Source organism: Macaca fascicularis, chromosome 1 (genome assembly GCF_037993035.2).
Source record: "Macaca fascicularis isolate 582-1 chromosome 1, T2T-MFA8v1.1".
NCBI classification, from domain to species: domain Eukaryota; kingdom Metazoa; phylum Chordata; class Mammalia; order Primates; family Cercopithecidae; genus Macaca; species Macaca fascicularis.
This window is the reverse complement of record NC_088375.1, coordinates 11,612,160-11,639,564: the sequence shown is the minus strand read 5'-3', so window position 1 is coordinate 11,639,564 and position 27,405 is coordinate 11,612,160. Positions and strand designations below refer to the sequence as shown.

The following is a 27,405-nucleotide window of genomic DNA, read 5'->3' as shown; positions in this document are numbered from 1 at the left end:
AATATCCTTCCAACAGATCCAATTGAAATACACCCTAGATGCTCTCTTTTCTATCCTTTTTTTTTTTTTTTTGCCTTTTTAAACATTGTACAAATTTACAGGCTACATGTGCAATTTTGTTACATGCATAAAGTAACAAAAGTCAGGACTTTGAGGGTATCCATCACCCAGTTAATATATATTGCGCCCATTAAGTAATTTCTCGTCATCTACTCCCTTCCAATCCCCTCACTCTTCCAAGTCTCCATTCACTGTCATTCCACTCTATGTTCATGTGTACAGATTTTTTTTTTAACATCCACTTATGAATGAGAACGTGGGTATTTGTCTTTCTGGGTCTAGCTTATTTCAGTTAAAATAATGACCCCAATTCTAATCATGTTGCTACGAAATACATGATTTCATTCTTCTTTACTGCTGAATAATAGTCCATTACGTATTTATGCCACATTTTCTTTATCCATTCATCCATTGATGTACACTTAGGTTCCTTCCGTTTCTTTACTGATGTGAATAGTGCGGCAATAAACATACAAGTGCAGGTGTCTTTTTGATATATCGATTTCTTTTCCTTTGGGTAGATATCCAATAGTAGGATAGCTGGATCAAATGGTAGTTTTATTTTTAGCTCCTTGATAAGTTTCTGTACTATTTTTTCATAGAGGCTGTACTAATTTACATTCCCACCAACAGTGCATAAGAGTTCCCTTTTCTCTGCATCCTCGCTATGTCTGTTTTTTGTTTGTTTGTTGTTTGCATTTTTAATAATAGCCATTCTGACTGGTGTAGGACGATATCTCATCTTGGTTTTAGTTTGCGTTTCTCTGATGATTAGTGATGTTCAACATTTTCTCATATACCTGTTAGCCATTTATATGTCTTCATTTGAAAAATGTCTATTCATGTCCTTTGCCCACTTTTTAATGAGACTATTTGATGCTTTTCTTGTTGTTGAATTGTTTGTTTCTTACATATTCTGGATGAATGAGTAGTTTGATGTCAGATGAATTGTTTGCAAATTTTTTCTTGCATTCTGCAGGTTGTGTCTTCACTCTGTTGATTCTTTCTCTCACTGTGCAGAAGCTTATTAGTTTAAATAGGTCTTGTTTGTCTATTTTTGTTATTGTTACCTGGGTTTTTGAGGTCTTAGTCATAAATTATTTGCCTAGACCAATGTTCAGAAGAGTTTTCCCTAGATTTTCTTCTAGTATTTTTATAATTTTGAGTCTTTTGTTTAAGTCTTAACTCATCTTGAGTTGATTTTGTACCAGTTTTACTCTTCTGCATGTGGCCATCCAGTTTTCCCAGCAACATTTATTGAAGAGTGTATCCTTTCTCCAATGTGTACTCTTGTTGGCTTTGTGAACGCCAACAAATATGGCTGTAAATATGTAGCTTTATTTCTGAGTTCTCTATTCTGTTCCATTGATCTATTTGTCTGTTTTTATACCAGTACCATGCTGTGTTGGTTACTATAGGCTTATAATAAAATTTTAAGTCAGGTAATATGATGCCTCCTTTTTGTCCCCCTCAGAATTTCTTTGGCTATTTGGGCTCTTTTTTGTTCCATTTGAATTTTAGGATTGTTTTTCCCTAATTCTGTGAAAAATGACATTGGTATTTTGATATGAGCTGCATTGAATTTATGGATTGCTTTGGGCAGTATCGTCATTTTAACACTAATTCTTCAGATTCTTGATCATGGGCTGTTTTTCTGTTTGTTTGCATCACCTATAATTTCTTTCATCATTGTTTTGTAGTTTCTCTGGTACAGATCTTTCGCCTCCTTGGTTAAATATATTTTAATTAGGTATTTTAGGTATTTCAATTAAGTATTTTAATTTTTATGTGGATATTGTAAATAGGATTGCCTCCTTGATTTGTTTCTTAGTTAGATTGTTACTGGTCTATAGATATGCTGCCAATTTTTGTACATTGAGTTTACATACTGCAACTTTACTGAATTCATGTATCAAATAAGAGTTTTTTGTGGCGTCCTTAGGTTTTTCTTGACATAAGATCAAATTGTCAGCAAACAAGGATAATTAGACTTCAGTTTTTCCAGTTTAGATGCCGTTTATTTCTTTCCACTGCCTGACTGCCCTGGCTAGGTCTTCCAGCACTGTAATGAATAGTAGTGGTGAGAGAAAATATCCTTGTTTTGTTCCAGTTCTTAGAGGAAAAGTTTTTAACTTTCCCCATTCAGCATAATGTTACCTGTGGGACTGTCGTATATGGCCTTTGGTATTTTGCGGTATGTTCCTTCTATCCCTTGTTTATTGAGAGTTCTTATTATGAAATGATGCTGAATTTTATCAAATGCTTTTTCTGCGTCTGTTGAGATGCTCATATGGTATTTGTTGTTGGTTCTGTTTATGCGACATACCACATTTATTGATTTACAGATGTTGAACCATGCTTGTGTTCCTGATATAAAACCCACTTAATTCCTAAAAACACACAGCCTCCCTCCCAAGACTGAACCAGGAAGAAATTGAAAACCTGAACAGAGCAATAACGAGTAGCAAGATTGAATCAGTGGCCACGTGCGGTGGCTCATGCCTGTAATCCTGGCACTTTGGGAGGCCGAGGTGGGTGGATCACTTGAGGTCAGAAGTTCCAGACCAGCCTGGCCAACATGGTGAAACCCCGACTTTATTAAAAATACAAAAATTAGCCGGGTATGGTGGTGCACGCCAGTAATCCCAGCTGCTTGGGAGGCTGAGGCAGGAGAATTGCTTTAACCTGAGAGACAGAGGTTGTGATGAGCTGGGATTGTACCACTGCACTCTAGCCTAGGTAACAGAGTGAGACTGTCTCCAAAAAAGAAGAATAAAAAAGATTGAGTCAGTAATGAAAAGTGTCCCAGCAATTAAAAGCCCAGGATCAGATGGATTTACAGATGAATTGTACCTAACATACATAGAACTAATACTAATCCTCCTGAAACTGTTTCAACAAAATCAAGGAGGAGGAAATTCTCCCTAACTGCTCTATGAAGCCAGTATCACCCAAAACCAGACAAGCATACAACAAAAAAGAAAACTATAGACCAATATCCCTGAATAACATAGACACAGCAATCCTCAACAAAAATACTAGCAAACAGAATGCAATAGCACCTCTATCTATTCTGTACTTTGTAGCCATTGTGTTCTTTTCAAACATTTAGGTGACCATGTCAATCTTTCTATTTAAAATCCCTTAATGGGGCTGGGCACGGTGGGTCAGGTGAGCCTGTAATCTCAGCACTTTGGGAGGCCGAGGCAGGTGGATCATCTGAGGTCAGGAGTTCAAGACCAGCCTAGCTAACATGGTAAAGCCCTGTCTCTACTAAAATTACAAAAATTAGCCATGCATTGTGGCAAGTGCCTGTAATTCCAGCTGCTTGGGAGGCTGAGGCAGGATAATTGCTTGAACCCAGGAGGCAGAGGTTGCAGTGAGCCGAGATCATGGCACTGCACTCCACCCTGGGTGACAGAGCGAGACTCCATCTAAAAAAATAAATAAATAAAAATAAAAATAAAAAAATAAAAAAAAATCCCCTAATGGCTTTTAAGTTGAATATGGTGCTTTAATTTGCCAAAGTATCCCAAAATATGTGGCCTCCCCTCTCACCAGCCTCATTATTAGTGAGGCTGCCCTTTTTCTCTTGCTTGCAGTCACACTGACCTTTTTGTTGCTTGCCTGTCTGCGCATTCCCTTCCACCACAAGATCTTCCACACGTCCTCTTCTTGGAATGCTCCTTTCTGTGCCTGGCTCTCATCCTTTGGATCAGGGCTGTCCAATCTTCTGGCTTCCCTGGGCCATAGCAGATGAAGAATTGTCTGGGGCCACACATAAAATACACTGTAATACTAACAATAGCTGATGAGCTAAATTTTAAAAATCACACAAGTCTCATAATATTTTAAGAAAGTTTATGAATTTGTATTGGGCCCATTCAAAGAACTGTCCTAGGCCACATGTAGCCCGCAGGCCGTGGTTTGGACAAGCCTGCCAGATCTAAGGTCAGGTTCACTTCTTTCGAACATGTCTGAGTTCCTTGACTCAACAATTTTACTTCTATAGGTACTCATCCTTTCTGTACTCCCAGTATGGAAGCCTTCCCTGTTTGTGGGAATTACATGGTTGCCTCTGTACTCCACCAGACCATATGTTTCATGAGAGCAGGCATCTCACTTGGTGTTCGTTACCATCTTTCAAATTTTATATAGAGCTCAGTAAATATTCATCAAATGAATGGATTAATAAATAAATGATAAAGCTCAATCAGTAGCTGAGTTTTTACCTACCAAATGCTTATCTAGGGTGCCTCACATTTGCTTTCTAACAGTCTGTTTACTTTTCTGCAGCTATGTAGTTTAAGTACTAAAATGCTACATTACCGATCCCTGCTGCTTAATCTAGTAGTAAATATTTGCTGAATGCATGTAAGGCCAAGAACCCACTCCCAACTAATCCTTTCTTGCTTCCCTTATTTTGTGCTTTTCTAGCCTTTCTATCAGCTTTGCAGTTCCAACCTGTAGTGTGCTCTTTCTCTCACCACCCTTTAGCAGACTTAAAAAAAAAAGAGTTAAACAATGTTAAATCATCAAATAAAGTGGTTAAATAAAGATGATACAGAAACCAAACACTTTTCATTCAAACAAAGAACTTGATATGGTTGTGGTGTTAATAAATATATTTTAAATATAATCCATTGCTCCGATTTTAAAACCTCCTCCGATTAGGCACTGAGTACTTAGATATAATATCCAAAACATGATCTATTGAAGAAAACAGTCCATCCATTGGAGTTAATTAAAAGTAAAATGTTCTGTACTTCAAAAGAAGTCATTAAGAAAATGAAGAGACAGGCCACCAGCTGGGAGAGAACGTCTGTGAATCATGCACAATTCTATTAATAGGATTTGTAGTAACTTATACCAATCCTAACAAAGGACTTGTATCCAGAATATATATAGACGTCTTATAACTCAATAATAAGAATACACAAAACCTGATTTAAAAATTGGCAAAACAGCTGGGCGTGGTGACTCATACCTATAATCCCAGCGCTTTGGGAGGCCGAGTTGGGTGGATCACTTGAGGTCTGCAGTTCGAAACCAGCCTGGCCAACGTGGTGAAACTCCATCTCTACTAAAAATACAAAAAAGTAGCCTCACGTGGTGGCAGGCACCTGTAATCCCAGCTGCTCGGGAGGCTGAGGCAGGAGAATTGCTTGAACCTGGGAGAAAGAGGTTGCCGTGAGCCGAGATCGCCACTGCACTCCTGCCTGGGTGGCAGAGCAAGACTCTGTCTCAAAAAAAAAAAAAAAAAAAAAAGGCAAATATTGGCAAAATACTTTACCAAAGAAGATACACAGATAGCTAGTAAAGTGCAATCAAGGATGTTACCCATTATCAGTCAGAAAAATACAAATTAAAACCATAATAAGATACTACCTCACACACAATAAAATGGCTATAATTTTTAGACAGACATACCAAGTGTTGGTGAAGCTATAGGAAAACTGAAACCCACATGTATTACTGCTGGCAACGTAAAATGGTGCCACCACTTTGGAAAATAGTTGGAAAGTTTCTTAAAAAGTTAAACATAAACTTACCATAGCCTAGCAATTGTACTCCTATACGTCTACCCAAGAGAAATAAAAGCTTATGTCCCTGCAAAGATTTACACATAAATGTTCACAAAAGCATTCTTCATAAGAGCCAAGAACTGGAAACTGTGCAAATGTTCATCAACTAAGGAACAGATAAAATGTGATCCAGTATTACAATGGCATATTATTCAGCAATAAAAGGAAACAAGCTACTGCCACATACTCCAACATGGATCAACCTGAAAAACTTTATGCCAAGTGGAAGGAGCCAAACACAGAAGGCTCCGTATTGTATAATTCTATTCCATGAAATGCCCAAAACAGGCAAATTGATAGAGACATAATGTAGCTTAGGGGCTGTCTGGAGGTGAGAGTGAGAAATGACTGCAGCACGCATGGGGGACCTCATGGTCTGGTGGAAATGGTGCAAAGCTAGATTGTGCTGCTAGTCATGCAGCTCTATAAATTTAATAAAAATGAAAATAATCAGCCTCTAAAAAGTGCATTTTCTACCTGATGACTTCTAACTTTGCTATTCTGCAGAATAACCTTCAGCAGCTCCTAGTCCATTCACATAAGTGTGATTCCCTCGGCACACACACACATATATATATACACACAGATATATACAGAGAGAAATTCCTTAAAGAATTGGCAGGCTGCTGGCAAAATTCCCTTTTGCTCAGGGAAGGTCAGTGTCTTTTTTTCTGTTGAGACCAGTCCCTTCTGGAAGGTAGTCTGATTTACTTAAAGTGCAGCATATTTTTTTAAAAATATTTTTTTGTATTTAATTTAATTTTAGAATCAGAGGGTACATGTGCATATTTGTTATATAGGTATATTACTGTGTACACAGTTACATTGGTATTTGCCTATGTATATTGTTACGTAGGTATAATGGTGGGGATTTGGCTTCTAATCAACCCATTACCCAAATAGTGAACATTGTACTTGACAGGTAATTTTTCACTACTCTCTCCCCTCTTTCTCTCTGCTTTGAAGTCCTTACTATCTATTATTTCCATCTTTATATCTCTGTGTATCCACTTTGCTTGGCCCCCACTTATAAATGAGAGTAATTTTCTGTTTATAAGATTTAATTTTCTGTTAAATCATGAGGATAATGGCCTCCAGCTTTATCCATGTTGCTGCAAGAAGGACATGATTTCATTCATTGTCATGGCTGCATAGTCTTCCATGGTGTATATGTACCATATTTTCTTTTTGTAGTCAACAGCTGACAGATACTTAAGCTTAGTCCGTGACTTTGCTATTGTAAATAGTGCTGCGATGAACATGTGAGTACAGTTGTTTTGTTGTTGTTGTTTTTTGGGTTTTTTTTTTTTTTTTGAGACAGAGTCTTGCTCTGTCGCCCAGGTTGGAGTACAGTGGTATGATCTCAGCTCACTGCAAACTCACCTCCCAGGTTCAAGTAATTCTCCTGCCACAGCCTCCTGAGTAGCTGGGATTACAGGTGCCCACGACCATGCCCAGCTAATTTTTGTAGTTTTACCAGAAACGGGGTTTTATCATGTTGGCCAAGCTAGTCTCAATGCCTGACCTGATAATGATGTCTTGGACGGGCGTGGTGGCTCACACCTGTAATCCCAGTACTGTGGGAGGCCAAGGCGGGTGAATCACCTGAGGTCAGGAGTTCGAGACCAGCCTGGCCAACATGGTGAAACCCAATCTCTACTAAAAATACAAAAATTAGCTGGGCATGGCGGTGGGCACCTGCAATCCCAGCTACTTGAGAGGCTGGAGCAGGAGAATCGCTTGAACCTGGGAGGTGGAGGTTGCAGTGAGCTGAGATCACATCATTGCACTCCAGCTTGGGTGACAAGAGCAAAATTCTTCTCTAAATAAATAAATAAATAAATAAATAAAATCAAATAAAAAATAGAATGATTTCTTTTCCTTTGGGTAGGTACCCAGTAGTGGGATCGCTGGGCTGAATGGTATCTCTATTTTTAGTTTTTGGAGAAATATTCATGCTGTTTCCCATAGGAGTTGAACTAATTTATGTTCCTACTAACAGTGTATCTCTTATTTTTTGACTTTTTAATGATAACCATTCTGACTGGTGTGCGATGGTATCTCATGGTTGTTTTAGTTTGCATTTTTCTGATGCTTAGTAATTCAGAGCATTTTTTAATATGTTTATTGGCTGCTTGTATTTCTTCTTTTGAGAAATGTCTGTTTATGTCCTTTGTCTTGTTTTTTTTTTGGTTTTTGTTTTTTTTTGAGACAAGAGTCTCACTCTGTAGCCCAGGCTGGAGTGCAGTGGTGTGATCATAGCTCATTGCAGCCTTGATTTCCCAGACTCAGGCAAAATTTCTGCCTCAGCCTTTAGAGTAGCTGGGGCCACAGATGTGTGCCACCATGCCTGGTTAAAATTTGAATTATGTGTCAAGATGGAGTCTCTCTATGTTACCCAGACTGACCTTGAGCTCCTGGGCTCAAGCAATCCTCCTGCCTTGGCCTCCCAAAGTACTGGAATTATAGACGTGAACTACCATGCTTGACCCTTTGGCCAGTTTTTAATACAGTTGTTTGTTTTTTCTTGTTGAGTTGTTTAAGTTCTGTGTGGATTCTGGATGTTAGTCCTTTGTTGGGAGCATAATTTGCAGATATTTTCTCCTATTCTGTAGGTTGTCTATTTACTCTGTATATTATTTTGGTGTGCAGATGCTTTTTAGTTTAATTAAGTCCCATTTGTCTATTTTTGTTTTTGATGCATTTGCTTTTGGGATCTTCATTATAAACTCTGTCTAGGCCAATGTCCAGAAGAATTTTTTCTGGGTTTTCTTCTAGGTCTTACATTTACATCTTTAATCCATCTTGAGTTAATTTTTGTACATGGTGAGAGAGGTGCAATTTCATTCTTCCACATATGGCTAGCCATTTTTTTCAGCACCATTTATTGAAGGTTGTCCTTTCTCCAGTGTTTATTTTTGTTAACTGTGTCAAAGATCAGTTGGTTGTAGGTATGTGGCTTTATTTTTGGGTTCTGTATTCCTTTCCATTGATCTATGTGTCTAATTTTGTACCATTACCATGCTGTGATAGTTACTATATCCTTATATATTAGTCAGGCAATGTGTTGCCTCTGGATTTGTTCTTTTTGCTTAGGATTGCTTTGGCTATTCAGGCTCTTTTTTGGCTCCGTGTGAACTTAAAGTGTACCAGCTTAAATGTTAATCTCATCCAAAAAAGCCTTCACAGAAACATCTGGAATAATGTTTGACTAACTATTTTGGCACGATGCCCCAGCCAAGTTGATACATAAAATTAGCCATCACACATAATGAGAAATATTTATGAAGCATATAGTACACCTCAAACTTACCCCAGGATTTCTTTTTACCCTTAACCTGTAGTACACGGTCAGATCTTAGTACTCCAGTCAACTCTTCTCTGCCCCCCGCCACACAGGCCCACGATCTCCTGCTTCTGTAGGTTGTCTGTCTCGTTCACCTACTTGAAGTATTTGCCTCCTCATCTCTTTATCCGTTATTCCCACATATCATCATCTTGGAAATTTTTAATGATCTTTCTTGGAATATCTTAAAGATACTTCTGAAAATGTAACTTTTTAAAACTTGGAATCCTACTTGGTTTTATTATAATTCTTCACTCATCATCTTTTCTCCTATCAGACTGTAAACGGTGTCAAGACAAACACGTAGAGTAGTACCCCTGAAAATATCAAATGGAAAACTTAGGAAATAAGCCATGTCTAAGTTTTAGATTGCATGCCATTTTGAGCAGTGTGATGAAGTCTCACGCCCTGCTGCCTTGTCCTGCCCAGGATGCAGATCATCCCTTTGTCCCCCTGGCCCATGCTGTGTAGGCTGCCTACCTGTTAGTCACTTAGCAACAGTCTTGGTTATCAGATTGATTGTCACGACACTGTAGAGCTTTTGTTCAAGTAACCCTTATTTTACTTAATAATGACCCCAAAGCACAAAGTTAAAGATGCTGGCAATTTGAATATGTCAAAGAGAAGCCATAAAGTGCTTCTTTTAAGTGAAAAGATGAATATTCTCTATAATATTTATAATTAATAATTAATAAGGGAAGAAAAATACTGTATACTGAAGTTGCTAAGATCTACAAAAACAATTCTTGTGTCTGTGAAATTGTGAGCAGTATATTGTTATAATCGTTCTATTTTCTATTAGCTACTGTTTTGAATCCCTTACTATGTCTAATTTATATGTTAAGTTTTAGTATGTATCATAGTATGTATGGATAGGAAAAAGTATAGGGTTTGGTACTATCTGTGGTTTCAGGCATCCACTGGGGGTCCTGGAACATATCAGCCATGGATAAGGGAGGACTACTGTACTACAGGTCACCTTAGATATGGTGGTAACTTAGTAAATATTTATGGACTTATATATTTATGCACATATGGTCTATATAATAGTTCACTGTCCATGTGAGTTGAATTCATACTTTTCTAGGTAGTTTGCATTGGGGAGGAGACTATGAGGCTGAATTAATTAGTTATGAGAAGATTATAGTATTGATGGCATAAAACACTGTCTCTCAGAAACCCTTAAGGATGATATTAACTAATTACATTTTCTATGGCTCAGGCCGACTTTTGATGTCAGTATACCATGTTACTTTGTCTCTCAGTCTGGACTTACATTAAATGCATTCCTGGCATGTCATACTGAGGTATTAATTTGCAGTGATAATAACTGTCTTATAACCCAAAATATTCCATTTTTACAGATCAGCTTTGGAAGACACATTATAATCAGAAGATTTCTTGGTGGGCATGTGCTCAAAGGTTTAATTGCCTGAGTTTATGATAAATCCTAATATTATGATCAGTCTCAAGTTCCCTTAGAGCTGGGTTGGACATCCCTCTTTGATACTTTTATAGCCTTATGATTATCTCATTGCACTGAAGATACTATCATAATTGCTTTCTGTCTGTAGCATAGGGCCTGGCACTTGATAGCACTCAGTAGGTATTTATTGAATGAATAAATATAGGAATGGAGGGTGCTGGTAAAAACTTTCCTGTCCTCTGGATAGTGTTTGAATAAGTGTAATCTATATTTGTTCCTGTGAGTTTGTTTTTTATTCTATTGCTGATCAATCCCATTTCAACGTGCACATTATTTATTTAGCTTATTTTATACCTTCAATCAGCTCTTCGTCTACCCACAGTTTTGCAGTTTAACACTAGAAAGATAATTTCATGGGGTTATTTTAATTTTTTCATATATAACAACATTTAACTGATACTTGTGTGTATATAGATGGATAGATATCCATATGTATAAGCTTATACATATCATCTGTCTAAATGGTTAAGCTTATACATATAGATACCTGTCTATATGGAAATACATATATATAATGTACATATATGTATATATGCATAACCATCAACCTATCCACACATTATTATAATATTATAGAGATAAGTATTATGGGTTGTAGATAATTCCCACATTCTTACTGGAACTGGCCAGACCTTAGAAATTCTGTAATTCCAAAATATTATGCCATTATTTCTTACTCTATTGAGGCAAGAGAAACCACTCAGTGCCATGGGTACTAAAGACAAATGGTCTCAAAATGTCTCCTGTGTATACCCATTTCTATAAAAGGTAAAACAATAATACACACACACACACACACACACACACACACACACACACACACCACGTATATCTGCTTTAGTATGTACATAGACTCCGCAGCAGGATATCGAAGAATTGGTAACAATTGATGCCTTCAGAGAAGAGGCTGGAGGAAGACTTACTTTTCAGTGTATTCCTTTTTGTGCCGTTTCAGTTTGCAGTGTCTTATCCCTTACTCAGAAATGAATAATTAGCAAATCAATAAATGTTCCTTGTGCCTTAAAAACAAGACTTCTGCTGCGCTTTCAAGCTTGCATCTCATTGCTACTGCTGTCGCGTTGGGTTATTCTGGACATAGAGAAGAAATGATCACACTTATCTCTGGTTTTGTTTTCCAGGACTTTGTTGGCATTAGGATGTCATGTGGGTATATCAGATGAACATGCTGAAGACAAGGTGAAAAAAATGAAGCTACCCAAGAAGTAAGTTGAATGACTAGGCAATATTAAATAATCTATGTAGAGATTTAGTGCAACCAAATAACTCTTGATGGACACACAGATGCCTTGCTTTTACTGAAGCTTTAAACTTCAGATTCAAGGCTGGGTCCCGTGGTTCACACCTTAACCCCAGCACTTTGGGAGGCCAAAGCAAACGAATCACCTGAGGTCAGGAGTTCAAGACCAGCGTGGCCAACATGGTAAAACCCTGTCTCCATTAAAAATACAGAAATTAGCTGGGCGTGGTAGCACTTGCCTATAATCCCAGCTACTCAGGAGGCTGAGGCAGGAGAATCACTTGAACTTGGGAGGCAGAGGCTGCAGTGAGTTGAGATCATGCCACTGCACTCCAGCCTGGGCTGCAGTGAGTTGAGATCATGCCACTGCACTCCAGCCTGGGCAACAAAGTGAGACTTCATCTCAGAAAAAAAAAATCGGATTCAAAATTTAAACTAACTGAATTACCTTAGGGGTTACATTAAATATCTGGTGAAGCAATAGTTTCTATCACATTGCTGAGTGATGAAACAAAGCTCAGATTATATTTGGGAGTGTGTTATAAAAACTGTGTTATTTTCCCAGTGTGTATTTGTATGTTAACAGAGGTATCGATATTTCTAAATGATTACATATAGCTTTCTACTTTCTGCCCAGAAATCTTTATAATTTTATTTACTTTTACAATACAAATATATTCAAGGATTAATTATGAAGTCAGAATTATTATCCACATTTTAAGATGAGAAAATTGAGGTAGATAGATGCTGTAGTACTGGTTTGGCCTGCTGTTCTATGACCTGTATCTATGATCCTGGTTAAGACCTCACCTTTCTCATCTGCCAATGGGCATTAGTAATACCTACTTAACAGGGAAGTTTTAGGTATTAAAGAAATATTCAATAAATGTTAGCTGTTTCATATTACTTTCTTATTTATTTACACTTAAGTATTGAAGCTACTTTTCTGATGTGCAGGACTTATAAATAGCAAGCCTGTAGATGTATTAAATAATAACATCAAGATATAATCAAAGTAGCCACCCGTAATCTCTATCAGTCACCTCAGTTCTCATGTTACCCCAGAAAAACATAAAATCCAAGTAGAAATTGTGTTTTTGCTGTGCAAATGCAGATTTAAGCAAGTCTTCTAGTTCAACAGTCTATGAACATTTTTACTCAGGTGCTCCATAAATGAGTTTATAAAAACTGTATTGTTACCTTGCGCATTTTTAGGTTCTAAAATTTTTCTTTGAAGATTTAAATAGTTCCAAAAGATGTGATTTTATGGTACATTTTGCATATTTACATTTCAAAATGACACTTTTTCATCAACTTTGAGTGTATCTTATGAGCGCAGACCACAGTGTTCAGATATCTGCCATCATCTGTTTAAAAATGACATAAAAATGTAGATAATGGAGAATTTTACATGATTTCATTTTCCTTTTTGAACTGTATTTTCAAATTATTTCTCCTACTGTATAGCATGCTAATCAATATTTTATCCTTGACAGTCTTTGAGTACTCTGTCCTACATTATAACTAAGATATGTATCTATATTGAATTTTTAATTGTTTTAATTTTCTGTGATCATAGTCATTAAGTTAAATTTTCCTCCTGAGTTATCATTATATTATTTTAGTACACAGGTGCTCAAAACAACATAAATTATTTTCAATAAAAATTCATAAAAAATAGGATTTTATTGGAAATAGCTCATAGTAAGATGGATTTAGCTATTTATCCAATTATATTATGTATTCACGTAGAAATAATATTTATTGATAGAGTCAAGTTGGCAGAGTGGTTGCAGTCTTCGTTCATATAAATAATTTTTGTTATTAAAAAGATCATTGGGTTAAGTGAACCAAAAACCATAATTGTTTATTATGAAAAATCATATGTAATGATTTTTTCAGGGTGACAGCTGAATTATGCCCTTGTTCAGTTTCTTGAAAGCCAAAAATTAGAATCTACCTAACTTGAAAAAGAGTTCATTATCCTCTCATTTTCATTATCCTCATGCTTTCCAAACCACTCTCAAGTTTTTTGGAAAGTATCCAAAAAAGGCATTATTAAGGCTGAAACAGAACAAAACCAAAAACCAAAAACAACAACCTGGTAATTATACCTGTTACTCTTTTACTTAGAAGGATAAGAAAGTAGAAATGTTAATTTCACATTATCTCTGACAGCATATTACATTTAATCAATTGTTTGTATCAAATGCTATGTGCGAGTGTGTGTGCATGTGTGTGTATGCATTTGGGGTACAATGCAACTTATTTCATGCATAGAATCTAACTGTTGTAAAATCTGATTGATAAAAGCAGTTTTCACTGTCAAAACAATCAGCTAAAACAGAGTTATCTTTTGTCAGAAACATCTGGTTGTCTTTTTCTGTTGAAACAAATGGGTTCATGCATGTCCCCATGACAATCGTCTCAATTCTAATTTCTAACTTTAAGATAGGTAGATGATAGATTGACAGCTAGATGATAGAAAGATAGATAGATGGATGGGGCACAGGGTTTAAAAATAAGTCTGTCTCATTGAGGAACTAATGTCCTCTGCCTTGAGTATTTATTAATGCATATTCCTTGTGTTACTTTCACAATGCAACACAGCAATTATTTGAGAGTCGGCGAAGGTATGGAAAAGCTGAGACCCTTAAACAAAAGCTGTACTTGGACATGCTGAGAGTCTATGTACTATTTCTCAGTTTGCCATGAGATAGCATTTTATTCTTTCTCTATTGACAAAAACCTTCTTAATAACAGGTATACATATATATGCAGATCAGCGCAAGCCTAAAATGTTGGGGTTTTTAAACAACCATTTTGCAAGCAATTTGGCATCATTGTGTAAAATTAAACATTTGCACATCTTGCTACCCAGCAGTTCCACTCCTAGAGATATACCCTAGAGACAGTTTGCATCAATAAACAGGAAAACTATCATTCATAGCAACATTATTTGGAATAGCAAAAGGATAAGGGGGGAGTTATAGGAGGTGGAAGGAATATTCTTCAATAAGAAAATGAGTCAAGTTGGCTATAATCTAATAATAAAATCAAGGAATTATAAATGACAACGTAGATGGACCTAAAAAATAATAAGGGTATAAAAAACATGTTCTACTAGGTGATGCAATGTAACACCATCTTTGAGGCTCAAAAGCAAGTAGAACTAAAAAATAAAAACTAAATACCTATTTTGGAGATACATACTTTGATAAGGACTGACTTTTTAAAATCAATGAAATTCTAATTCTAGACAGTAATTATCTTTGGTATATAATCTAGGCAGGGATGTAAGATGGGGAGGAGCACACAGATGTAATGTTGTTAGTAATGTTCTAATTAACTTGGTGATAGATTAATGAAATTCATTTTATTATAATGCTTTGAAGCATATACTTTCATAGTTATTTTATAATGATTTTTAAAATTAAAATGTGATGACAGATATAAATTCAGATATACCATTACTCATAACAAATGTAAATGGATTAAATTCTCCAAGTACATAACAGAAATTGTCAGATTGGATTCAAAAAGATAACTTATGGTATACAGCTATAGGAGGTATGTCAGGAACTTTAGCACATAGAAAAGTTGAAAATAATAAGAATGATACACTAGGCAATACTGCTCAAAATGAAACTGATGTACTTTCCTTTTATCAGTTTCTGCATAAAACAAAATTGCCCTTAAAGCAACATTAATATTAAGAAAAGAAGGTCACTATATGGAGGATTGAGAAAACAAGCATCATGCTATAACTACTCATGTGTACACAAAGTAAAACAGCTTCAAAAATCAATGAGGAAAAATACTAGTAGATTTTCAAAAAGAAATAGACAAATATACAATCATAGTGATAGACCTAACACAACTCTCAGAAACTTATGTATGTAACATAAATATTAACAAAGATTAATAAAAATATAAACACATACCAATTAAAAGCTTGACATATATAGAGTGCTGCATGCATGAAACATTTATAAAATTTAATATCCTTTAGGACATTAGACACTGATATCATAAAGATCACATCCACTGGATCACAAAGAATAACAGCAAAAATAACAAATCATGACACATTTAGACATTTAAAAATATACTTCTAAATAGGTTATGGATCAAGCATATCATCTGGAAAATTATTTACTTATTTACCACTCTGCCTTTGTTTATTTCTAATTTAAAAAGATAACCCATATTTCTTGATCTTGCTAAATGAACCTATCCTTTTTTCATGTCTTTATACTCTTATAAATGGATTCAAAACCAAATTTTTAAAAAACTTTTTAATATTTTTGGTTTTGTTTATTTCTTAGGTTGATGGATACAAATTTCATATATTTATGGTATACCAGATGATATTTTGAAATATGTATATGCTGTGGAATGGCTAAATCAAGCCAATTAATGTATTCATTACCTCACATAATTCCTTTTCTTTTTTTTTTGGTGAGAACACTTAAAATCTACTCTCTTAGCAATGTTCAATATATAATACATCATTATTAACGATATTAACCATGCTGTACAATAGATCTCTTGAATTTATCCATCATAGAAATTTTAAAACACAATAATGGAAAAGGAAAATATTTCATATTAAAACATATGAATTGCATATATTAAGTATTACTTGGAGAAAGTAAAAGAAAATAAATTATAATAAGAGCAATACTAATGAATTTGGTGGGGGTGGGGTGAAATATAAACACCAATGATGCCAAGAGCCTGTTTTAAAAACCTACTAATCAGGGGAAAAAGACTCTGAAAAGATTGACAAAGGGAAAAGAAAAACAAAATTGTTAGCAAACTTAGGAATATTTTGAAAAATGTAATAAATGTACATTAAAACTTTCTGAAGGTAAAAGTATGGACAGTTGTGTAGAATAATATCAAAACTGATCCAATAAGAAAGAAAATGTGAATAGAGTTATAACTCTTAAAGGAATTGAATCAAACACACACACACACACACACATCCACACATCCCAAACAACTTTTGTATTGATTTCTACCAAATACAATCTCAAATAAAGAGGAAGAAACACTTCACAGTTTATTTTCTGATGATATAATTTTCATTTTAAAGCCCAGATCAAGACAGTATGAAAAAGGGAAATTATAATCCATTGTTATTATGAGCATAGATGCAAAAATGCTAAGTGATACACTAGCAAACAACTCAGTGGTATATTAACAAAGTATAATATGACCAAGCTGAGTTTATTCTAGTAGTGAAAAGATAGGTTAACATTAGAAAATGTATCTATTAAATTCATGGCTAATAAAGAAGAAAATTCATATGATTATCTCAATGTATTTAGAAATAAATAATTCCTAAGATTTTTTTTATTGATAAGCACATAAACTCTTAGAAGGCAATACTCTGAGAGAATCTTTTAACCTAACAAAGGCCAACAGAAACCAATAATCTATAAGGTAAAACCCCAAATTTTTCCTTTAAAGTTTAGGAATGAGACAATATAAGTCCCTACTACTTGATGTATTCAATAAGGCCAATGCAATGAGACAAGAAAAAAATCGTGAGGCTTGGAAAGGAAAAACACCAAATTGCCATCAATAGCAGTTAATATTATTGCATAGAAAACTTACAAGAATTTACAGAGTTATTTCTAACAATAATAGGACCCTTGACCATTTCTTAACTTTGCTTTTCTTTTTAATTGTTTCTACACTTGATGTTGTTTGTTTTTCATGTCCTCTAATCTGAAATATGCACTTACTAAAGGAAAAAAATCTGTGCATCAAAAGCATCTGTTAAGACTTGCAGAACAATGTCAAGAACTCCTAAAAATTAATAAAAGATGCCCAAATAGAAAAATGAGCAAAGGATTTGAACATAATTCATTAAAAAAAACCCTGCAGATCCAATAAGCCTATGAAAGATACTCAACTTCAGTAATAATCAAGGAAATATAAATTAAAATCAAATGAAAAGCTATTTCACCTCCACCAGGTGAGAAAAAATGGAAGACTATGTAAATTAGTACAACTACTATGCATATCAATTTAGCCTAATCTTATAAACCTTATAAAGTTGAAGGTGACACATTTCTTTTCCAGACATAAACTTTAGAGATACTTTTGTCTCATGCAAAACAACCTGAAAAGAATATTCATTGCAGCATACAGCAAATAAAATCCTGTCTGAATATTGATTTTGATAATCGGTTAAGTTCAATATATCAGATTGTAATAGCACTGAATTGGAAACAATGTAAATTTCCATCAAATTCTCATCAATCCCTATACAGTTGGTTTTTTGTTTATTTGTTTTGTTTTGTTTTTAGATGGAGTCTTGCTCTGTCACGCAGGCTGGAGTGCAGTGGCACGATCTCAGCTCGTTGCAACCTTCGCTTCCCGGGTTCAAGCAATTCTCCTGCCTCAGGCTCCCTAGTGCAGGTGTCTGCCACCATGCCCAGCTAATTTTTGTATTTTTTAGTAGAGACAGGATTTCACCATGTTGGTCAAGATGGTCTTGAACTCCTGACCTCAGGTGATCCACCTGCCTCAGCTTCCCGAATTGCTGGGATTACAGGTTTGAGCCACTGCGCCTGGCCTAAATACAGTTTTTATAGATTCATGTGATGGCATACTATAGAGCAGTTAAAATGAATTAACTATAGCTAGACAGATTCATGGACAAATCTCAAAAATACTACTGAGAGCCAAAAACAAAAAAGCATGTTACCAAAAAGGTGATACAGTATACCGTTTAAAGTTTAAGAACATAAAATATAATTCTACAGATAATTCCTCGAGCCAGATATATGGAAGAACAGTATAAAAATCATGTCTAGGAATAGTCAGCTTCAGATTCAGAGTAATAATTCTCTCTGGGGATAAGGAGGGGATTGGAATTGAGGTGGTGTAATAGAAGGAGAGCTTCAGGTGTATTCACTATTGTTTGATACTTTTGCATAGGCCTGAAAATGTTCATAGTAATAACAAAGAGTTGATTGATAACTGAAACCAGGTTTTAATGAACTTAAAAAAATGTTAGTGGGGGCCGGGCGCGGTGGCTCAAGCCTGTAATCCCAGCACTTTGGGAGGCCGAGATGGGCAGATCACGAGGTCAGGAGATCAAGACCATCCTGGCTAACACGGTGAAACCCCGTCTCTACTAAAAAATACAAAAAACTAGCCGGGCGAGGTGGCAGGCGCCTGTAGTCCCAGCTACTCGGGAGGCTGAGGCAGGAGAATGGCGTAAACTCGGGCGGCGGAGCTTGCAGTGAGCTGAGATCCGGCCACTGCACTCCAGCCTGGGCGACAGAGCGAGACTCCGTCTCAAAAAAACAAACAAAAAAAAAAGTTAGTGGGAAAGAGGAGATAGTAGGAATATAACTAGTCTTTAAGAAGTTCAGGCCAGACGCAGTGGCTCACGCCTGTAATCCCAGCACTTTGGGAGGCCGAGGCAGGCAGATCACCTGAGGTCAGGAGTTCGAGACCAGCCTGGCCAACATGGTGAAACCCCATCTCTACTAAAAATACAAAACAAAAAATTAGCCGGGCATGGTGGTGGGCACCTGTAATCCCAGCTACTTGGGAGGCTAAGGCAGGAGAATCACTTGAACCCAGGAGGTGGAACTTGCAGTGAGCAGAGATCGTGCCACTGCACTCCAGCCTGGGCGACAGAGTGAAACTTCGTCAAAAAAAAGAAAAAGAAAAAAAAAAGGTGAAGATGGTATTGATGGTATTCGTTTCAGAAGGAAATGGTGTTTAAAGAAGTTTTTTTGGCCAGGCCTGGTGGCTCACAGCTGTAATCCCTGCACTTTGGGAGGCCGACGCAGGCGGATCACTCGAGGTCAGGAGTTCCAGACCAGCCTGGCCAACATGGTGAAACCCTGTCTCTACTAAAAATACAAAAATTAGCTGGCACAACCTGTAATCCCACCTACTCGGGAGACTGAGCCAGGAAAATTGCTTGAACCTGAGAGGTGGAGGTTGCTGTGAGCCAAGATCACACCACTGCACTCCAGCCTGGGTGACAGAGTAAGACTCTGTCACAATTAAAAAAAAAAAAAAATGATAAAGCATAGGAGACACATGAGCATGTTTATGTAAATAGTGGGAAGAAACCGGGAGGGATGAATTTTTAAAGGAGAGAGGTGATGATTAAGAGCAAGGTTTCTTATTTCCACCTTTGTCCTGGTGTCTTGAATTCTACATTCCAAGGGACTTAATACTGACTGGATTAGGGAGAACACCACATAGGTATAACCAGGTGGGTGATTTTAAAGGTCTGTTCTTCTGAACATTCCATATGGATGCAGAGGCCATATAACCTAGATACAACCGAGATATGCTGATGAAAGTCATAGATTAGAAATTGTCTTAGCTTTTCTTAAAATATATTATTTAAGCAAAATATAATGTTCATGAGAAGATTAATTTTTGTTTAAAATCTTGATAAGAACCAGTATTGTTTTCTATCAGGTTTACTTCTGTCATTTCTGAGTTTGACTCTCACTTCCCCTTGCTGAAAACATGTATTTCCTGAGTGCCAGGGTTTCATATGATACACATATGCATTTTAAGTTGCTTTTGTGTAACTGTTAGAAATAGGGTCAATTCCTACATGCAACCCTTGGGCTATGATCTATGAAAGAGCAGTATCATAGCATAATAACCTTTTCATAGCCCAGAATATTTCTACTGCTGTCTCTTTTGCATATATTTTAGAGACATTTTGATAATCGGTCAAGTTCAATATATCAGTTGGAATTAAATGCTGTATTCCCTATTAAAAATAGCCAGTTTTTGTACTGTGTAGCCAATGGAGCTGGAAGTCGTTATCCTCAGTAAACTAACGCAGGAACAGAAAACCAAATACTGCATGTTCTCACTTATAAGTGGGAGCTGAACAATGAGAACACATGGACCCAGGGAGGGGAACAACACACACTGGGGCCTGTAGGGAGTGGGGCATGGGGAGGGAGAGCATTAGGGAAAAGAGCTAATGCATGCGGGGCTTAATAGTTGATGGGTTGACAGGTACAGCAAACCACTAGGGCACACATTTGCCTATGTAACCTGTACATCCTGAGCATGTACCTGGAACTTAATAAAAATAAATTTTTTAAATAGCCAATTTTTATGTACATCTTGCACATGTACCCCAGAACTTAAAAATAAAAATATTTAAAAAGAGTCAATTTCTGATATATAATAGACATCTTTTAACTGATAATTCTTAAGAAGTTTTGAAGAGTGGACGATTCATTGTAGTTTTTTCTTTCCTCGTGTGCCTCTTTTCTCATTCCTCTCAAACACGCAGTGAAGTTAATTTCACGCATCTTCCCTCATTTATTGTAGCTAAACTCTTGACACTCTGCATAGTTTGATGAGCCAGAGTTAAATTATTATAGCAATAAAGAAATAAGTAACTGAAAAACACCACTCACTCCAAGAGCTTGTGGTCCTCACTATCTCATATGCCTAATTGAGTGTTTGAGATTGTTCGAAAAGCTGGAGATTTAAATGAAAATAAAATCCTGTCTGAATATTAATGGCATTTATTTAAACTTTCATTTAGCACTTATCTGTTATGAAATCAACACAAGGCACAGTAAGTCAAAGGCTGCTTGAGTGTTTAAAAGCATATTAGGGCCGTATGCGGTGGCTCATGCCTGTAATCCCAGCACTTTGGGAGGCCGAGGCGGTCAGATCACCTGAAGTCAGGGCTTCGAGACCAGCCTGGCCAACATGGTGAAACTCCGTTTCTACTAAAAATGCAAAAATTAACCAGGCATGGTGGCAGGTGCCTGTAATCCCAGCTACTTGGGAGGCTGAGGCGGGAGAATCACTTGAGCCTGGGAGGCAGAGGTTGCAGTGAGCCAAGATCACATCATTGCACTCCAGCCTGGGCAACGAAGGTGAAACTCTGTCTCAAAATATTAAAAAAAAAAAAAAAAAAAAGCATATTAGGATCATCTGAGAGGTTTCTAAAACTACTGCTAGGTTTTCTGCTCTTCCCAACACGCCCTTACCCCTAGTGCTGTGAAGCTACTACATGTGACAGGAAACTGTGTGATAGCTCTCAGGCATAGTAGGGTAGATAAAAGGCTGAGAATGATATGCTTGATGCATACACACACACACACACACACATATATATATACACACACACACACTTAAAATGACTTTCTGAAATGAATGCATTAGATACTGAATGTGTACCCATATGTATACTGTTTATATAGACACAAGCACGTGTACAAAATTCAGTTTTGTAAATATTTACCTAAGTGAAAAATGGTTTAGAAACGCAGTTGGATTTTTCTGTAAAGATGAGGCACTGTAATTATGAAGAAAAGAAAAACCCTTAGATACTCTTTATATGTGTAGTGGGTAAATTTCACAGACCAGAAATTTAAAAATGTACCAGTGTGCCGTGTTCTTCATTTTCTCTGATTGGGCTTAATTTAGAATTTAAATCCAATGAGCCTTGTAGCTAGAATGCAGCCTGACAGTGTTAAATTAATTCTAGTTTGTTTAGGGCATTAATTCTAGTTTGTTTAGGGCAAATGTAATTATACCAATATTTTCTCTGTCTAGTCTCACCTTTAGGTCTTGATTCCAATGTTGTCTTCTCAAGTGGCCTCCCTCAACTTCTTTAAAATTGTACTCTATTTAAAAACGTACTTCTTCCTATCCCCCTTTCCTACTTTATTTTTCTTCATAGCATTTAAATCTTCTAACATACTATGATATTATACTTTGATTTACTACTTGATTCCTCATTGGAACATATTTCTATAAAGATATACATTTTGTCTATATTTATTTATTTATTTATCTTGAGACAGAGTTTCGCTCTTGTTGCCTAGGCTGGAGTGCAATGGCACCATCTTGGCTCACCCCAACCTCCGCCTCCCGGGTTCAAGTGATTCTCCTGCCTCAGCCTCCTGAGTAGCTGGGATTACAGGCATGCACCACCACGCCTGGCTCATTTTGTATTTTTAGTAGAGATGGGATTTCTCCATGTTGGTCAGGCTGGTCTCAAACTCCCGACCTCAGGTGATCCACCTGCCTCGGCCTCCCATGTATTATTAGTTCCTAGAATAGCACCTGAAAGCATTTTACTGTTGAATGAATATTTGACGGTGAAATTGAACACAAGATTTATGCCCCTCTTATTACCAGGGCTGCTTATGTTCTGGGTACTCAGCTGATAGGGAAGTGTCATTCAATCCTTGGCCATCCTCATCTGTGTTTGCCGTCTTCGACTGAATTGTCTTCATTCATCTCTGCTGGCATTTTACGGGATGTATGTGTTCTACACTGATTGGGTTCACATTGGGTGCCCTCCTCCTCTTTGTGAGTCACTGTTCCTTCTTGTGCCTCATCCAGGCCTCTCTAGGAGTGCTGGAAACCTAAGAATGCTCACTCTGGCTGCTTGGAGATTGCAGCCTATCGGTGGAGAGAGAAGGAAGGGTTGCCACAGCCCCATCAGCCTAGAATTAGTTTGTCACCATATCTGTACTATTCATGGGTTTGGATCTGTGAAATTATGAGACCCTGCCATTCGGCTGAGTACAATCTGGGAAGCAAAATAGAAGTTCACTTTGGCTCTGAGATCTGTCTGGTCCTCAACTTGGGCAGAAGGGTGGGGAGAACTTGCCTCCCCTGACTCTCCTCTTCTCTAGGCTCTGGAATTTTCAGCCTGTCTTACACTGGAGGCCCTGGGTTCTTTATCTGTTCTGTTCTGTCCTAAAGCGTAAGGGCTTTGTTCCTTTGGTATTCAAAAGCAGAGATTTTAATATCGCAAGGCCCTGCTATAAAGATCTTTGTCTCTGCATTGAATGTTCAAAGACATTTTAAAATCCCAAAGCCAAGTATAGCTTTTTTTTCCCTCTCTCTCTCTTGAAATACCTCCTTCTTGAGAGCAGTGGATACTTCATGGTCTTGTTTCAAAAGGGCTGAGGAGTGGAGGAAGCCCTTCAAGTAAAAAGGAGTTTGGGGTTGGGGAAGTAGGGCACATCTTCATATTACACGTTTTTATTTAAAAACAAACAAAAAAAGTAAAAAAGTAGAAGAAATACAACCCTTGTTTTCTGCCTTCTGATTTCTACATGGAAATTAATCCTTCTGTATTTGTTTTCTGGAGAATGATTCTGAATATTCTCCATACGCTTTCTGTGAAAATGTCAGCCTAGCATTCATTTCTAGTAGATGTGCTTTCAGCAAAACTTGCTCTTAATGTCTCTGGTGTGCAGTCATCTGAGATTTCCCATTTGTTCCAAGGTACTTGGAGGACTGATTTGGCTTTGAAATTTACCGCTAACACTCCCTGAACTTGGCTGTAGCCTTTACATGTTTAGCGTACATCTTTCACAATATAATGATTTCCACGCTTCCTTTAACTTGATTCATATTAAACAAGTAAGCTTGGGAGGTGGGGGTGGCTTAAAAAAAACAAAAGATTGGTGCTTACTGTTTTTGGTATTCTGCCTTGTTTTTGTTAAATCACTTTAATTGGCCCTTTAATTATATTACACTGAGCCCTCGTTTCAAAGGCTCATCTGGAATACCTGCTTAGGAAAAATGTGGGTCAGATGGGAATGAAGCAAAAACTGAGCTGCAACTTAACATGACAATTCCGCAGTGCAGCCAAACACTGTCAATGTTTTGTTTATATCTTTGGTGATTTGATGCAAATATAATCGACAGTTGGCCGGGATCTTTGTTGTTTTGTTTTGTTTTCAGAGGTATTTTAAAAAAAAATTTTGCTATCAGGAAAGCGAAGCCTAAACTGTTAGGTATTTTATTACTCTCAGTGTCGTTTTATTCTTTTTTATTTTATTAAAGTATGTAGTTGCCAAAATAAAACTAAGAGCTAATGACTATAAAAGTATGTTGATATTTTGTAAAGTGAGCATATTAACTCATTTGTTTAACTTCATATATATTCCTCATGAGCTAATTTTATAGGATGACTGATGGCACAGAGAACGTGCATGGTAAAGAAAGGAGGTAAAAGCTACATATACCTATTAAACAAATAAATTGGAGGAGAAAAAAATCTGTTGGCTGATTATGGCAGAAGTTTCTCATGATGTTTGAGAAAGTAGAATGTAATATGGAGATATCTTAATATGAGCAATATTTTTTTTGTATTAATATACTAATATGACTTTTTCCCATTTTGGTGGCTATAAAATTTTACTGAGTCATTTTAGTATTTTTTTATTTACTTTAACTTTTTAGAAATCAATCTGAAATTTTACTTGAAACTATTCAGCTTCTGATTCATGTGAATTACATTTGATTCAAAGGCTTTGTTTATTTTTAACCACCAAAAGGTAATAATTCATATTAGCAGTTGGTTGTCCTTTGTGTACCTAATTAAATTGTATTAATAAGGTGAAATGAACATTGTTTGTCAAAGTACACTTATTTACTTTTAAATATATCTCATTTTTATATAACGATTTGATTCTTAGTTTCTTTGTCAGAATGTACTACACACAGAAAAATAGTTTTATAAATTATTGCTGTTACCATTAATTCATATTGGTGAAATATTCATGATATCAATAGTTTTATCCATTATAGTTGGCTCAAGTCCATGAATTTCATAGATATTCATATTTATTTTTACTGTACAAATGATTTGTTGTTCAAAAGAGGTGGAAATAAAAAGGTTCAGGTGAAGTGAGAGTTTGTAACTATAATTTGGATGGGATTATTAGCCATTAAAAAAACAATTCTAAGCTTCAAATCCTTTTTTGTACAAGGGTATAGAGAAAAGAAAGTAAAATAAGTTACAGTTTACCTCTGAAAATAAACGTGAACAAATTGTCGGACTACTTCAACAGATGCAAATGCATCTCCATAAGTTTTCATTGAGATCACAGATGAAAGCAATTCTAGAAGAAATCTGCATGGGAAGAAAAAAAATAGAAAATAAAGAGGAATGATTATGTCAATATTATCCAGCTTCACACATTAGTAGAACTTGTCTATAAGTTTTTATGGGGGAGGACCTCCTTCCCACCTTCCACCTTTCAAAAGTAGTTCCTCGTTCCATGAGATATTGCTAGAAAGTCTACCATTAAAAATTGGTTTCCAGAAAGTATCAGTCCTCTTTGGAAATGCATGTATCCCTCATGAGGGTAGCAATGGTTCCAATCAATGATTCACAGGTGGATATCGAAACTTCAGCATGTGTATGGCCTCTGTGGCTGCTGGATGGGATCAAGGCTGTTAGAAAGTGAAAGAAGATTGTGTGCTGGCTTGTGCTGGGTGACCATGGGCCAATTGTGGGTAGTGAGAAGTAGTTGTGGGGAGGTAAGGAAGTACAGGAGACTAGGCTCTTCATCATGTACCCTGAGGCTGCCTCCAGCAAACTGTTGAACTTGGAAACTAGACTATGCTAGCTTGATTACCTGTTGGTGCATTTGAAATGTATTGGGAGCTTTTTCTTGAAAAATTAAAAAAAAAAAATACTTTCCAGGTCAGGAGTGGTGGCTCATGCCTGTAATCCCAGCAGTTTGGGAGGCTGAGGCAGGAGGATTGCTTGAGGCCAGGGGTTGAAGACCAGCCTGGGCAACAAAGAGAGACCTTGCCTCAAAAAATAACAAAAATAAAAATCAAAAACATAAATATATGATATGTAAAATATATATATTAATGTTTTGGGTTTTTAAAATTTAATTACATAAATATATCTATATATATTCTAAAATAAAAGAAAATGCTTTCCAAATAAGAACTTACATCTTCAGCTGTGATTACAGTTTATAGATTTGCCTATTTAAATGTCAGAAATCTGTCAAATACCATGATTTATATGAGTTGTTAAAAATAATTCCCACATGGCTTCTTTATTAAAAAACAAAAGCTACAGTTAATTGCCCATACAACAGTTTTTATTTAAAATGGAACAAAATTTAATGTCCATAAATTTAACTTATGAATGTAAATTGAAAGACATAGACCAGTAATTTGTCCTAATTGTTATAATCTACTCAAAACAAAACATTTGTAAAACTTTTGTCTACAGAAAAATTACCTTTTTTTGTCTATAGACAAATTACAGTTGTTTTGTTTTTTTTTTTTTTTTTTTGAGACAGAGTCTTGCCCTGTCACCCAGGCCAGAGTGCAGTGGCACAATCTCAGCTCACTGCAACCTCTGTGCCTCAGCCTCCCAAGTAGCTGGGATTACAGGTGTGCACCACCATGCCCAGCTAATTTTTTTGTGTTTTTTAGTAGAGATGAGATTTTGCCATATTGGCCAAGCTGGTCTTGAACTCCTGGCCCTAAGCAATCCACCTGTCTTGGCCTCCCAAACTGCTGGGATTACAGGAGTGAGCTACCACACCTGCCTATAGATAAATTACTTATAATATATGGGATGTATTATAGTAAAATAGAAGTAATTAAGCTAAAGCCAACTGAATTCAATCTTAAAAAAAGTTATTTATTGCTGTAATATATTAATTCATTAAACAAATTTTTACTGAATGCCTATCATGTGTTGGTCACTATTCTAGGTGCTGGGGGGTCACTGCGAATAAAATGGACAAACTCCCTGCTTTCAAGGAGCTTGCCTTGTGATGATGCCAGTCGTAGCCCAGAGTAGTAGTTTATTTTTAAGAGAATTTGTAGTTTATTTTCAAAAGCATTTATTTAT

At 36.4% G+C, this 27,405-nt stretch overlaps 1 protein-coding gene across 10 annotated transcripts in view; it reads left to right on the top strand.

Moving 5' to 3' along the window:
* Positions 1-27,405, top strand: part of RYR2 (ryanodine receptor 2) — a 787,495-nt gene that overhangs the window by 473,065 nt on the left and 287,025 nt on the right. For all 10 annotated transcript variants that reach the window (XR_012434021.1, XM_065543167.2, XM_065543147.2 and 7 more), the window contains exon 25: positions 11,617-11,700. Coding sequence is in view for 9 of the 10 variants with exons in the window: in XM_065543167.2 (XP_065399239.1) it covers positions 11,617-11,700 (84 nt within the window). In the remaining variant the exon portion in view is untranslated. The remainder of the gene's footprint in view (positions 1-11,616; positions 11,701-27,405) is intronic.